Genomic DNA, 16476 nt, shown 5'->3' on the forward strand with positions numbered 1-16476 from the left:
GAAAAAAATAGCGTTCACATGACCAAAATACGGTCCAGTAATGGTTGCGTTATGATCGTGTTCTGATTGAGGCATGGTCAAGTGGCCCACAAGGACAAGGCTGTTCAACCTAGGTTGCTGTGCTGCCCATCATCAGCCATGTCACCTGTGGCATCCAATCAGTGACTGCCATGCAAATGGGGGTGGGGTCTGTTGCTGTAAATCCCATCGTGTGCCTTAAATGACTTGAAATTCCATCACACCGGCAACACGTTTAATTCAGAGATGAAAAACAAGGCCATAATGAAAAACTTTTGTTACCTTTCATTAGAATTGACAGGGACGCAACGATAACGTTTTAATGACCGCTCAAATGAAACGATGATGCATGAGAAGATCTGACTTATCAGAAAACAGCACCAGCAGTAATGCATGTCAATCGATGAAACCAGCATCTTAATTATGCATCAAAAATTTTGAAATATGTAGGATGATTTTGATGTGCATGGACACAATGAGCAATGATCAAATTAGAAATATTGCATACGGCCCAGAATGCTCGAACTCTTAATTTCATTTAACCATATCTCCATTATACGTGCATTTACATCTATCGTTTTTCTTCTCCGATTTCTCCACAATCAAGCCCGTTGTACGTCTGTTCATTTTAACTTACAAATCAGATCTTAGTCATGAGATAATTCTCTTCTCATCACGTCCAATTTTCATTCCATGGACTAGGAGCCACCACCCAGCTTAAAGAGTTTCTTTGGGGTGAGCATGTCATTCACATCTCTTGCAGGAACTTTATTTATTTATTTATTTATTTATTTTGTGAGCAGGATATCGATGCATATTTGGCCTAACATCCCCTCAGTGTAAAATATTAAGAACTCACTCTGTGATTTGTAAATTTGTATGACGTTGCTTGCATTTTGAATGTGACTGATGGGGTTTGGGAAGGCGTCGGCTAAGATTAAGTCTACCCGTGGAGTGTTTAAGATTGTTGTGTCACCACAAAAGTTTGTTAGTAGGATTAATGGTTTATACTTGAGGCACTTTAGGGAGAGAACATTAGTTTGACATCTCCGTGAGAAATTAATAGTACAATTAGGGGAGTTGGTATACATATTCAGTCATAGATATGTGCAGGGCAGTCTGAGCTAATTCATTATCTAGTGCCATTAAGCCCGGTGGATTAACACATGGTGTACAGTTATGCGCTACATTGATTAAAGCGTTAACGTTATTATATCTTGAAAAATAGCTTCAGCCACTCTTGATAGATCTGAGCTGATAACTCTCTGCCACTATCTGGAGAGATGGAGAGGTTTAGTATTATGTACCCACTAAGATCCCCAAGTGCATCTCAAATGGCATTTACCCCCAGACTATATTTAAAATGAGAGTGAACATCCACTTGGCTCTGTAATTTTCTAAAATGTCTGCATTTTAAGCGGCAGTAGGAGGATAAATTTTGTCCCCTGCCACAGCACTATGTTGCAATTTTTTAGCGCACATCCTCGTGCGTACAATTCTTACCCAGGAAAATTCAACTTGCCCGAAGGAACTCCCTGAAAAGTATGGTGTCCGCAGGCCAAAAGGCGGTCAGGTAGAAATGTTTGCGTCATTAGGTGGATTAGAATAAACCTGTGTAATAATCCATCCATCCATTATCCGAACCGCTCATCCTGCTCTCAGGGTCGCGGGGATGCTGGAGCCTGTCCCAGCAGTCATTGGGCGGCAGGCGGGGAGACACCCTGGACAGGCCACCAGACCATCACACAGGGCTGAAAAATAATAATAATAATGATAATAATAAACCAAGCACGTTTCATTAAGCCTGACAAATTGCAACTTTCTAGTTGCACGACCTGCGGATATTAATTTTGTTGTCCAAATTATATCTAATTGATTTGCTTCATTAATGACAATTTCTTCCAAAGTTGTAGACCTTTGAACAACATTTGAATGCGGGACTGAATACTAAGAGTTTTAATCTGTCTAAGTTCTGGGATTTGTAGTGTTCTTCAGAGAGGCACAGTGTATGGTCACTGCAGGTGGTACATAGTTGGTGTAGGAAACTTTTCCATGCTGAGTAGACCTAAAGTCCTTATTAGTGATCACTGCATTGCAGCCCTTAAGTAGTGTGTGCTGTGTGAGTCTGCATATCCTTAAGTATGTTGGTATGTTAAGGGCATCTGGGTAGCATGGCAGTCTATTCCGTTGTCTACCGACACGGGGATCGCCGGTTCGAATCCCCATGTTGTCTCCGGCTTGGCCGGGCATCCCTACAGACACAATTGGCCATGTGTGCGAGTGGGAAGCCGGATGTGGGTATGTGTCCTGGTCACTCCACTAGCGCCTCCTCAGGTCGGTCAAGGCGCCTGTTCAGGGGGGAGAGGGAACTGGTGAAACTCCTCACTGTCAGGTGAAAAGAAGCGGCTGCCAATTCCACATGTATCAGAGGAGGCATGTGGTAGTCTGCAGCCCTCCCCGGATCGGCAGAAGGGGTGGAGCAGAGATGGGGATGGCTCGAAATAGTGGGGTAATTGGCCGGATACAATTGGGGGGGGGGGGTCCAAAAAGAAAAAAAAAGAAGTGTGTGACTTTGTCATTTTGAGTAATCATAACCATGCATTGTGCATATGTGTATGTGTCCTGTGCATATGCTGCAGCGTACGTGTATGTGCTAATTTCAGTGTCTCTGCGAATCCGTTGGGGCGCGGGGACCCCGGCCATAAATACAAACAAATTTATCGGAATATTTTCCCCCGCAGTTCTGATTTACACCCCTCGCAGCTGCAGCGAAATCAAATTATTACCACCGCTGCCCACCCCCGCCCACCCCGCTTCCCGACTACCCCCTCACCGTGCATTTCTCCCTTTGTTGCGCCCTCTTATTCAGTCTGTATAGCTCCCTCTCCCCCCATCCCTTGTGTCTGCCTCCCTCTCCCTTCCCGTCTTTTCGACTTTTCCCTCGCCCTCCTCCGCGGATCTACCCTTTGTGTACCCTGCTACCTCTCCGCAAGTCCCCCCCCCACCCCCTCCATCCAGACCATGAAATATTGATGCCGGGTAAATGACATCAGTAGTCTGTCTCAGAGAAATGATGCCACCTGGCCTTTCAGTCTCTCCGCACTGTTTTTCTCATTATTTTTGCCTCCCCACATCTTCGTAATGCCTCCATGCATTTATTTATGATCGCTTGTGGCCTTGGCTTTCTATTCTATTCTGTTCTTTTTTTCTTTTTCTTTTTCTTTTTTGGGGTTTCTTTTTTATTTTACTTTCGTTGCTTTCTTCTTCTATCTTGTGCTCTTTCTTTCTCTCTCGCTCTTTCCGTCTTTCTTTTTTCTTTCCCTTTACTTTCTCTCTCTCTCTTTCTCTCTCTCTTCCTCTTTAATGCAGTGTGTTTCATGGTGTCTGTCTGTAGGTACACCCACATACACACAGTCCCATACAAACATAAGAAACCACCTAGCGGGGTGTGTGCTACTTACTTGTGCTTTTGCAAGTGTGTGTGTGTGTGTGTGTGTGTGTGTGTGTGTGTGTGTGTGTGTGTGTGTGTGTGTGTGCTTGTGCAATGAGCCCATCCTCGGCTTCTTTACCCTAAATTGAATTGTGAGTAGTTGTTTGGTTGTTCACACCCCAGTGACTGTGTGTCATCCGTTGCAGAGTGAGGGAGAGACGACCGAGGAACAAAAAAACCTATCAAACAACACACTGCTTTGTTTTTGGTTCACTATGAGCACCCCGAGCCAGGCACACACACTGTGCGACTGAAGTAATCTTGCATGTTGCATTAACTCGCTCAACATGTTTAAATCGCCCGTTCCGCATGGTTAACGGGCCTACACAAACACACACACGCACACATGCACACACACCCTCTCCTGCCATCACCACATATCCAGAAGCACGTATTTTGTCTTTTAAAAGTCCCGTTTATCTTTCTAAATACACCTCTTTGCATGTGCTGTGTCACTTCCGTCTTCCTTTTTCTCCCAAAAGCCAGCATAGAGGTAGAGTATGGTACCCCACAACACACACAATGTGTTGTGTTGTGTGTTTTAGTGACTTTCAGAGTGCCCTTGCAGTGAGTGACAATCAGAATTATCAGTAGGACACTGGCGGTAGTGTGTGTGTGTGTGTGTGTGTGTGTGTGTGTGGGCATGATTTGTCCGAATGTGTATGTTTGTATTGCCTCATAAACTCCAGGCACATCTAGCCTCTGCTTGCATAACCCTACAGTAGGGCACCTCTCTCTGCTCTGCCCTACGGCAACAGTTGCCAGGGTTACAGACAGGTCAGCCACTGCAACAAGGAGGATAAATGAGCTCGGGGCTCCCATCAGCCCCCCGGCTCATGTACAGACACACACACACATTCACAAAAAGAGAAAAACCATGCTAAACTCACACATTAGTCGCATGCTGCATACCCCTGCGGTGATGTTTAACTACCTCTCTTTCTTTTGCTCTCTTTCTTTTGCTCTTTCTCTCACAGCAGTCTTGAGATTTCCGTAGCACAGCTCTCGGCAGCGGCCGATTTACCCCTTTTTGAACCGTGAGGTTGCTAGTTCGAATTTTGCCCCCCCGCCACCGAATAAAGTCCTACTGCTCGGCAAGCGCTGAAGCCATCGTAGATCCATCATTTTAATGATCATCAGCGCCGCCATCTCATATATCACATCCCACGCACTCATTAAATGTAGTCCCTGGCGTAGTTGCTCACTCCGTTTCTGTCCGTTTGTCTGCAGGTGGAAGTTTGGTTTGATTTTAAGACTTTTAAGTGTCTTTTTTTTTAATTTCATCTTGTGTGTATGTGCTGGTGAGTGCCGCGTTTTAATGTTCTTGCTTGATACAATGGTTTGTGTTTTTGTTATTTTTTTCCAATGCACTGACTCTAATTTCTCCTCTACTCCCTCCACAGGATGACACCGATGTGGAGGATGACATGACCATCAGAGAGGTGAGATTGGCGGGCACAACATGAGAGGAAAAACGGCAGGGCCTGGGCATCCGGGTGGCGTGGCGGTATATTCCGTTGCCTACCAACATGGGGATCGGCAGTTCGAATCCCCATGTTACCTCCGGCTTGGTCAGGTCAGGTGTCCCTACACACACAATTGGCCGTGTCTGCGGGTGGGAAGCCGGATGTGGGTATGTGTCCTGCTCGCTGCACTAGCACCTCCCTTGGTTGGTCAGGGCGCCTGTTCGGGGGGTGAGGAAGAACTGCGGGGAATAGCGTGATCCTCCCACGCGCTACGTCCCCCTGGCGAAACTCCTCACTGTCAGGTGAAAAGAAGCAGCTGGTGACCACATGTATTGGAGGAGACATGTGGTAGTCTGCAGCTAATTGGCCAGATACAATTGGGGAGAAAAGGGGGGGGGGGAATTCCCCCAAAAAAACCAGCAGGGCCTCTCAGGCTATCACAGATCAGCTAGTAGGACTCAAAGCTAACAAGTGAAGGCCAAATGGAAATCACAGTCTTTCATATATGAGCAAATAGTCATTGAAAACCAAATTGGAAATGGCTTTGGGCTCTTTACACAGCAAAATTGACAGCTGCTATTATTTTCTATTTTGTCATCGGTCATCCGTTAGCTTTCGACGTCGAATCAGTTATGTCATTCAGATACATATCCAGTCACTCATGAGCCACTGGATCCTACAACCATTTGCTGATGGGCTGTCAAATATTGCCTCAAATCATATATCGGTAATTACACCCCTCAACCTGAATGTGATGTCACAACCTTCTCCCTGTGCGTTTTTCGGGTTTCTCAATATCCCCGGACAGAATGATTACCTAGTCTATATTTCTGGATATGACATCATTCATAATTCATTCATCAACAGCACCTCTCATTTCCTCTCTGTCAACCCACACATTCTTCACACTTTGCCACTCAATTCCCTCTCTCTCGCTGTCTGAATCGCTCCCCCTTCGCGTTCTCTCCGTCTCTCTCACCTACGTCAACCCTTTTTCTACCGGTCTCCATTGTCATTCGCCACACCCTCCTCTCTGCCTCCCACTGTTTCAGCCCCATCTCCTCTCTCTGTGCCAGGCGTCTTAGAGTGGTTTATACCAGCTGGTGCCCTGTCGGGTCCATTGATCGTTTATCTGGACAAATTGGTTTGTCAGGGTGGGCATCCATGTTCTGATTAGTGCCTGACGACATACAAGAAGTCACACCAGGGACTGTAGCAAGAGAGTTAAAAAATAAACCTACCCTGGTCGCTAAAATAAATGAATCATATGTTATTAAGTTTGTTATTTGGTGTGACTGTTTTTGTTTTGTTTTTTTAACACAAGAGATTGGTGAGATAACAACTATCTCAATGGTGATTGGTGATTTTGCCACGGTCCATTTTTTGTGCACTTTTGTGCATTTCTTTTTTTTTTCTTCAAATTTTCCACACAAAAAAAGTGTTTAAAAATGTTTTAGCAAAGTTGACCTTTAAATAAATGTGTGACCTTTTAAGAAATGTGTGCTGCAACGAAATAAATAAATCGCCGGTGTGCTAAATGTAGTTTAACGGAGTGATGTTACTACCAAAAAAAAAAAAAATGATGGACAGACCACACTTCGACATTGACCCTGTTCAAAAGACAATGTGGGATAAAACTTTCTAAATTTGGACTAAGGACTTTACCCCAGGGCAAAGAGAAGGCCCTGACCCTGTTGGGGGCCGAGGTACCACTGGTCAGTTGGTTTGGATAGATAGATAGACACCATTGGTTGATTGAAGGATCACATGGTAGAGTGGAGTGACCTAAACAAGACTGATGGTGAATGGATGGAAGGCTTAAAGGGAAACGTGTGTGTGTGTGTGTGTATGTATTGGCATAATACTCTGTTGGCAGCCATAATACTGAACAGTCATATCTAAAACACCCCAGAACTGGGTGGAAAGGTGTCCGCCTGCATTGTCACTGGTGGGCAGTAAGTGAATCCCCATCTTTATGTTGCATTCATTTGCATTTGCTACAACACCTGTATGTAAAGTTATTCGTATTTTCTTGTACAATGTAACCTATTTCAATGTAGCCTGCCAAAGGTAGCGATCACCCCCGAAGTAAGAGTTGTCATTTTCATGTTCACGTATTGTCCGCTATTGATGTCACAATTTCCGTGATGTTTCAGAGACACACAAGAGACTGCTCAGCATTGTGGCTGCTGGCGGAGTATTCGCCCTTCAACATGTGTAGAGATGATGTTGAAAATCATGTGTTTCCTTTTAAAAAAAAAAAAAAAGGAGGGGAGGGCACAAAGGACTAGCTTCCTTGTTGAAACTGTGCTCATCCAATTAATTTTTATTCGTCATCTAATCAACGTCACTGTCTCGGTATGGTTGGAGTTGGCGCCGCTGCTTGCTTGCTCTTCCTCTGTTGGTGCAGAGATTTAGCAGTTTCTCTGCGACGTTTTCAACCCCTTCAAACCTCCCCCTGTTCTTGGTGCTCTTGATCCGCAGATCGCGGAGTGGGAGGAGCAACAGCTTGACGAGCAGGTCAACTTCAACAACTGCAAGATCGACCCCGCCCCTTTTCAGCTGGTGGAGAGAACCTCGCTGCATAAGGTCTGTGTGTCCCGTTTGTCAGTACGATTATTCTGTGATCCCTTTGTCTCTTATTGTGTCCTGGACTGATTGGCTCTGCCACTGTGAATACCACCGATTGTTAATGTTGAGACCGTGGAAGGACTGTGCACTTTAAATCTTAAATAGGCTGCATAGTGACATGAGAAGAGGAACACACATAAAGAAAACACATGCACGAAAACACATAATCACAGTAAAACATACACATTGTCCCCCCACTAATTGCAGGGAAGTAAGAGTTGCAACGTGGTGGCGTCCGGGTAGCCCAGCAGTCTGTTCCGTTGCCTACCAACACGGGGATCGCCGGTTGGAATCCCCGTGTTACCTCTGGCTTGGTCGGGTGTCCCTACACACACAATTGGCCGTGTCTGCGGGTGGGGAGACGGATGTGGGTATGTATTCTGGTCGCTGCACTAGCACCTCTTCTGGTTGGTCGGGGTGCCTGTTCGGGGGAGGGGGAACTGGGGGGAATAGCATGATCCTCCCACATGCTATGTCCCCCCTGGCGACACTCCTCGCTGTCAGGTGAAAAGAAGCGGCTGGCAACTCCACATGTATTGGAGGAGACGTGGTAGTCTGCAGCCCTCCCCGGATCAGCAGAGGGGGTGGAGCAGCAACCGGGACAGCTCGGGGGGGAAAGACAAGATACAACTGGGGAGAAAAAAAGGGGGGGGGGTGCAATGTGAAGGGAGAACTTTTGAAATTGGCAGGATTTGGTCTGAATACTGCAGTACATTTTCTACCCTCACACGTACAAATAGATGAACAAACACTTCCATTTGACACAAACACGCACACACTACTATCTGGATACATGTCAACCCCTTTCAAAAGCACACACACAAGCGCGCGCACCCACACACAGACACACTAAGAGTCTGTCTTACTTGCCAGTGGCAATGGCAGTGCCTAATGTCCTCCATTCATAATACTACCGGCCCTACACTTAAATGCCTCGTTCAATCCCGTCTTTCTCTGGGCTGCTATGTGAATGCTGTTAAAACATTTAAGAGTGGGATCCTGCATCAATCCATCTCACCCCCCCCCCCACTCAGCCATCTCCTCCATTATATTAACCACATCCCACCATCATGACTATTGGCATCTGTGCCTCTCTGCTATTTTTATTGGTGCCATTCTTCGTCCATCTGCATCTGTGGGGACGGATGAGAGAGAGAGAGAGAGAGAGAGAGAGAGAGAGTGCATCACACTGAATGTGTGTCTCGTCGTTTGTATCAGTGTATCTGTGTTTGTGTATAGGGTGTAGTTGTATGCTTACTGCCTGTGCTTTTGTGTATGCAAGAGAAACTGATTTAGGTTCATTTCCTCTGTATACGAGTAATGTTTATCCCGTGCTGTTTTCATGTTGTGCTGTGTTTCTGTATGGCAGAGCTAAAATCTATTCCCCTGAAATATTTACCTCACAAAAGGCATCCTAGTAACCATGGTTTGCATTGCTACAAGTTTATTAGAGTTAATGAGCTTGCAAGAGAGCCTTAATTGGCTTGGCTATTACTTGGACTCAATTGCTTTTTGTTTCTGGCAATTTGTTAAGTAAGCCTACATTTTCATCACGCTGAGATACAGTTTCAGTGCTTCATTATCACTTGCTTACATTTACCATCAATTATTTAGAGTTTGATGGTGTTTTATTATGTTAATGAGTGAGTTGATCCTGCATTGAACTGAATGAGCTGATCTTAAAAAAGCCATTCCAGTGTAAAAGATGTCTGACAAAGTGGGCGTCCGGGTGGCGTGGCAGTCTATTCCGTTGCCTACCATCATGGGGGATCACCAGTTCGAATCCCCGTGTTACCTCCGGCTAGGTTGAACATCACTACAGACACAATTGGCCATGTCTGCGTGTGGGAAGCCGGATGTGGGTATGTGTCCTGGTCGCTGCACTGGCACCTCCTCTACTTGGTCGGGGCGCCAGTTCAGGGGGGAGGGGGAACTGGGGGAATAGCGTGATCCTCCCACACGCTATATCCCCCTGGTGAAACTCCTCACTGTCAGGTGAAAAGAAGCAGCTGGCGACTAACCATGTATCGGAGGAGGCATGTGGTAGTCTGCAGCCCTCCTCAGCTCAAGTACAATTGGGGCGAAAAAGGGGGGGGGAAATCCAGAAGAAAAAAAAAAGATGTCTGACAAAGTACTTTGCAGTTGTCCCCGTCTTTACTCTTAGGGGTCTTTTATCTGGAATAATTTCAGATTTCTTGGCACAGTGGAAACAATTTCATACTGCATATGTCAAACGTCCACTCTCGCTAACCAGACAGGTTCATTAAATTCAGAAAGTATTTTGAAAAGAAATTTGGCAGTTTTCCTTAAACCTGTCTATGCTGTAGAAGTTTCTTGCCTATTAAATCTGGCTCAACATCCCTCTAAGTGACTCCGGTGGTGAAGTGGGCTCTTATGAGTCATTGAATTGGGGAAAAGTGGCTCAAAGTTGTCGTTGCCACCAGTGTTATAACATTGCTGTGAGCATAATATTTAAGTTATTGTTAGTGTGAAATGAGTAGTATTGAAGAACTTTTGTACTTCATTGCAGTTTGTTGAATGCTAAGCTACTTACATTTATTACTGAGGCAAAGAATGAAATGAAGTCTAATGAATCTTGCAAATACAGTGAGAAAAAAATGATATCAGCCTGTCACGTTGGGAATTTGGATACTGGAATAGATACATACATCATGAAATAAATTGTCCTCAGGGTACAACTAGAGTCAATGGAGCACTCCCTGGTTTCCCTAAGTATTGTTCTATTTCATTTACTATGTTGAAGAGCCCATCGGAATCACTTTTCTAGTGTTATCCAGTGATTAGCTCCAACCTTTTCTGCTATGCCTTTACTCCTGCAGACCCACACCATCTTCTCCCTGCTGGGCCTGGACCACGCCTACGTTACTAGCATTGGACGGCTCATTGGGGTTGTCTCCCTTAAAGAGGTGAGGGAATTTACCACGACTGCCCTATTTAGTATTGTGTCACCAGCCTACACACACACACACACACTCACAATTAATTATTTCACCACATTCTACTTGTTATTTAGTGTGACAGACAGAGACAAAGGACTTCTTAATGTCTCCATTGTCTTTGTCTACTCTCTCTCTCTCTCTCTCTCTCTCTCTCTCTCTCTGTCTCTCTCTCTTTCTCTCTCTCTCTCTCTCTCTCTCTTTCTCTCCCTCTCCCTCTCCCTCTCATCGCTCTTTGTAAATTGTTCAGAATTGGGCAGAGGTTTGTCGCCAAGTGTAGTGCTGCTTGCATAAATGTTGATATTTTTTTGTGTTAGCTGTACTACAAGTAGACAAACACCCAGTCTGCCTGTGTCAGGATCTCATTTCAAACTTACAGGTCCACATGGAGATAAGGGACTGCTGGTGTGTGTCTGTATGTGCATGTGCATGTGTGCGTGCATCTGTCCATCCATCTGTAGGGGGCTATTTCTCATGAAAGAATCTGTGTTTGTGTTTTTATGCCCAAGAGAGTTGATGAGTGGGAGCAATTGGTGTATTTGCCTTGATAAAGAAGTACAGGGGCTGATTCAGCCTGTGAGTGACGTGTTATCTAGCATTTGCATAGATAATCCATTCTCATAGCTGTGCCCAATAGTTTTCTGTCCAGTGACTTAGCTGACGCATCATCCCCCTTGTTCGTCTCCATAGACATGAAAACGCCTCTTTCATAATACCATTGTAGTCATTTCTGTTGGCAATGGGTTCTGAGAATTATTTTGCTGAGCTGCAACTGTCCAACTTTCCTCATCCATTAGAAACCTAGCCAAATACACTGGAAAGGATTAGATTAACCTTGTTGTTTGGCTTTTGCCACTCTTACCTCAACACTGTTGCCACTATTTTTCATGAGCAACAAAGTAGACACTAGATTCTGTGATACTTGTATGCCAGTTCCACATATTCAGGATTTTTTAACATCTGTAAGGTTGATCTGTCAATGCAGTTAAATGGATGTGGAACAGGGTGCATGGTTGGTAATTCTGTCATTAACCACATTATGTACACAGATGATTTGGTGATTTTCTGCCCATGTAGTGCTGTTCTTCAACAGTTATGGGGGGTATGTTCACAATATGGTATAGATTTGACAGCAAATGTAATGCAAATAAGAGTAATAATTGTGATTCTCAGAAGTAAGGAAGACAGAAAATTAGTATTTCCTGATTTTTCTGTCTCGCATTGCCCTTAAAGTGTGTAATGAGGCTAAATATGTAGGCCATTATATAACCGATGAGCTACCAGATGATAAGGACATTTACAGACAGTGTCAAGAGTTGTACGCACAAGCAAACATGTTGGCTCGTAAATTTAGTATGTGTTCAGTGACTGTGAAGTCCTCTCTTTTTAAACCTTTTTGTACCCCACCATATACTGCCCACCTGTAGCATTGCTAAAGAAAAGGCAGCATACAGAGGTTCACAGTGGCTTATAATGACAGTCTGGGGCTGCCGCTTAAAGCTCCAAGAAGCTGCAGTCCAAGCCAAATGTTTGCTGATCTTGGTGTACCCACCTGCTCTGCTGTAATACTAAATCTTATCTATAGATGTATGTGTAGGTTATCTGATTCTGCAAATGATATTATTTCAACCTCAACCAATCCTGAACTGAGTTCCATCAAGTTTTCATTTAGTTTGTGGAACCATTGGCTTTCCAGCCTGTATGCAAATGTCTGATAATTTTGGAATGTCTTTTGAATGTCTTTTGTTTTATTTGTGGATTTTTCCTTTTTTCCCCTTTTTCTTCTTGTATGTTATTGCGCTATGAACCCCCCCCCCCCCCCATGAGTTTTGTCCTTAATAAAGTTTGAATTGAATTGATTTAACAATTTCTATTCGGGAAACATGAAGATATGAATAGCAATATTAGAAGTATTACTCCCAACAAATCTTGGAATTAAATGTTTTATCAGAGTTCAAACAAGCTTTTGATTGATGAGATATCTGGAAGGCATAAAAAGCAAACTGTAAATTTATAATGGACAGTTTAGGTGTGGATATTGGGCCATCTGAATAAAAATATACATTGCAACATGGCGAGGAGAGAATAATATTATTTATATTTAACATGAATAATAGAGGACCCAGAATGGATCCCTGTGGAACACCCTTACAAATTTCAAAAGAGCTTAATTTAATGCCATTGGCAACAAAAGCTTTGTGTTAAACCTGTGAGATAGTCAAAAAAACACTGAATGGAGAAAACATTTGATACCGGTGACCATGATATTTTATTGATCAAGTTATCCCTCATTGTGCTAGCTCTATTGGGGATAACCTTTTCAATAAAATATCATGGTCAGCGGTAGCAAATGCTTTTGATTAGTCACCATACAGTGCAGTGCAACATGTATGGTTATCCAGAGAGTTAACAGTGTCATTTATCGCAAGTGTTCCAGCTGTTGCTATGCTGCAATGTGACACTCCAAGAGTCACCTTTTATTACTCTTGGACCTCTCTGAACATTTCTTCGTTGACATAGACTATTTGATTTTCAAATCAAAATATTCTCCCTCCCCACTTATATCCCTAATGCATGCTGCATCTGATCCTGATCTTTTCAACTCAGTAAAGTCTCCAATATAAACTGTAAAAAAGACTGTTGAGGCTGAGCCCATGCATATCATTGTGTATGTACTGACATGGTCCTGTACAGCAAGACCCTGCCCACTCCACCTTTCCTCATCCAACCATTCCTCTATCCAGCTGTGCACAACTCATCCTAACCCATTCGTCTTCTTTCCATTCAGCTACGCAAGGCAATCGAGGGTTCTGTGACAGTGAAGGGTGTGAAGGTGCGACCCCCTCTGGCCAGCTTCCGAGACAGTGGCACCAGCAGCAGCGAGAATGAAGCCACCGAACTCCACAAGCTTTGGGACCGCCACAAAAACATGTCCCTCCCTCGTGAACACACTCCGTCTGACTCGGATGAGAAGTCCCAGTGAGCAGGATAAAGCAGAGGGATGGGACATGGAGGGGAGGAGGAGGAGCAGTAGCAAACAGGCAAAACAGACTTCTCCTCTACCACACACACACACACACACACACACACACACACACACACACACACACACACACACACACACACACACACACACACACACACACACACACACACACACACACAATCCTCAGGGCTTGGATCAATATTTAATTCTTGAAATAGAGTTCTTTTCTTCTACTACTCAAGGCTCCTCAGCTTTTCTCCTCCCAAAATCCTCTACTCTCGTTCCTCTTTGTATCTCCTGCTCTTCCTCTCTCTGCCTCTCTCTCTCGCTCTCTCCCCATCCCTGCCCCTGCTTCATAGACCACTCAGTGGGTTCTCCTGGCGCCTTGCACTGACTAAGCCACACACTCCATGGGAGAATCGGACATGGGGTGGACTGTGCCCTGATCTCCCCTTGACCTTGGGAACCCACATCAGATTGAAAGTTCATGTAATGGGGTTTTGACTGATTTTATCACATATGCGGTCAAAACAAATAGGAATGGGATCAGTTTCTTTAAAAAGGGATCTTACTTTTTTATCAGACTTTGCTTGTCTTGTGTATCCTGGTTTGTACAGAATTGCAATCTGAGTCGAATTTGTTGAAACCTGCAAAATTTTCTTTTTTTTAGTCCTTCTTTTGCATAAAATTTTGACGTGTGTATTTGTTCTGAAAGTGTGAGTGTTTGTATCTGAAAGTGTGTGTGTTTGTACTGAGAAAATGTATAAGTGTGCATGTACTGTACTGAGGGTAGTAGTTTCTTTGGGGAAGTGTATTTTGGGATGCATGATATTTTCTTGTTATCTTTCTGAACACATTTTATTCTTAGCATTCCCAGCTTTGGTTATTTTTCACCACCTGATCAAGTGGTCCAGATGTACCTGGAATCTAATGTGGAGCCTTTCTTTCTAAAACACAGTTATGGTTGGTGCCACAGACAAGTACCGGACCCACACGTGACAGTTGCCTTAGTTTTTGCTATTTTACTGTCTTTGTTGAAATTCTCTACCCCTGCTCTCATCTTGTGACTTTTATTTTCTACATCTTTACAACACTGGTCTAGACGGAGAAGCTGAGTGAATTGTCTATGCAAGCAGACATGTCTGTCTTATATGGGCAAACACTTTTTTAGCCCTTACACAATGCACACTCCATTCATAACTATAGCCTTATACACACACACACACACACACACACACACACACACGCATGCACGCACGCACGCACGCACACACACACACACACACACACACACACACACACACACACACACACTTACTAGACCCAAACTGCTCACTCTTAGAGACGAGGTTTTCTTCCTCTCTAAATATAGCCCTTAATAACCACTCCAGAGAATGTTGGGCGGATGGAGAGGACAAGAAGAGCAGGTGGGAGGAGGAAAAGAGGCAACAGCAAGTAAATGGGTGACTGAAAGAATGAAGACATTACTTAAGCAGCTGCTCTGGGCATTTTCATCAATTCCTTTTTGATAGCCGTGTTTTATAACCTCCATTACTGTATCTGACACACGTTACCCCCCACTAGCTAGATGATGCAAGAGTCTTTTGGCTCAGGCTGCACTTACATCATCAAATTTCCCTCATTCTCAGTGTGCACATTGTGGTACTTACTAAAGATACCTGGGGCAGAATCAAGTTCACAAATGTTGACCTGAATAAGTAAAGCTCACTGAGAATGATTAGAAGAAAAACAATACAAGAAAGCCCAAGTTGACCAATGGGGGAGCAGTGGGGGATTTATTTTGTTCCTTATGATAAGCTGTAAAATCAGTGGGTTACATTGTATCCTCGGTTCTCTGAAGGACATGGAACCTGCTAGCTCAGGTTGTTATACCATTAGGGGAGAGGTGGGCTCCCCTGGGTGCTGACCAATCCTTATACTCGCCCAAAGACATGTATAAGGATTTCTAGCCAATCTCTTCGATGATGCTATTCCCACAGAGCAGGTTGTGTCGAACAAAATCGACTGAAAGAGAACTGCGATTCACCGGTCATTAAAATTACACTCCAGGTTGAATTGAGATGCTATCGAACGCTACCAATGGTGGTAAAGAGATTAAAAGGCAGGTAGAAGATGATGATTTAACATCTGAATGGCTTCTGATTCAGCAAGCATCTATGACATGAAGGATCAGGTGGAAGTAAAGTGGGTTTGATCATTCATGATGTCTACCGTAGTGCAGGGGGCTTGTCAAGCGCTTATCGACTGAAAAGCATTGATTTGTTTGTCCTCTCTTCCTTTACCATATGGAAGCCTACTGACTGACCCAGAGTACCTCCTAGGGTCCAGACACACTCCTTTATTTTATTTTCAACACTTTTTTTGACCATGCAAGGATGTCTACCAATATTCAGAGGATTCCTCTACTATTTGGATGCCTTAGACACATGCACGCGCTCGCACACACACACACACACACACACACACACATACAGTCAGTTGGATGTATTGCATGGATCTAATTTTTGGTAATGGGGAAATCCCCGCTGATAGTATTATATACACATTATGCACAGACAGATATGCTCACCTACACACACACACACACACACACACACACACACACACACACACACACACAAAACAGCATGGCTTTGCATGTAGGAGTGCATGAGACTTTGAAGGAATTTTTACATAATCAAAATTTATGACCAAAAAGAATTTTAAAAAGGAAAAAAATGACATGGTGAGAGTGAATGTTGTGTATTGTTTTATTTGGACAGTGTCATTTGTGCCCCATACATTATGCAAATGTTTTTACTCTTCACATTTTGTATTGTCAACATCCGATTGAGACTACTTTTTTGATTGGCATCTTCCATACATCCAATGAGCTTTAATCATTGCCTCGTGAATTGCGAACAGGGG

The 16476-nt window shown here is 44.0% G+C and overlaps 1 protein-coding gene across 1 annotated transcript in view; it reads left to right on the forward strand.

The window, feature by feature from the left end:
* The window catches only part of clcn2c (chloride channel 2c), a 187901-nt gene extending 174356 nt beyond the window's left edge, over positions 1-13545 (forward strand). The window contains 4 exon segments of the mRNA XM_056283103.1: positions 4912-4950; positions 7459-7563; positions 10446-10532; positions 13351-13545. Coding sequence (XP_056139078.1) covers positions 4912-4950; positions 7459-7563; positions 10446-10532; positions 13351-13545 — 426 coding nt within the window.
* The last annotated feature ends 2931 nt before the right edge of the window (positions 13546-16476 follow it).

Source organism: Lampris incognitus, chromosome 7 (genome assembly GCF_029633865.1).
Source record: "Lampris incognitus isolate fLamInc1 chromosome 7, fLamInc1.hap2, whole genome shotgun sequence".
NCBI classification, from domain to species: Eukaryota; Metazoa; Chordata; class Actinopteri; order Lampriformes; family Lampridae; genus Lampris; species Lampris incognitus.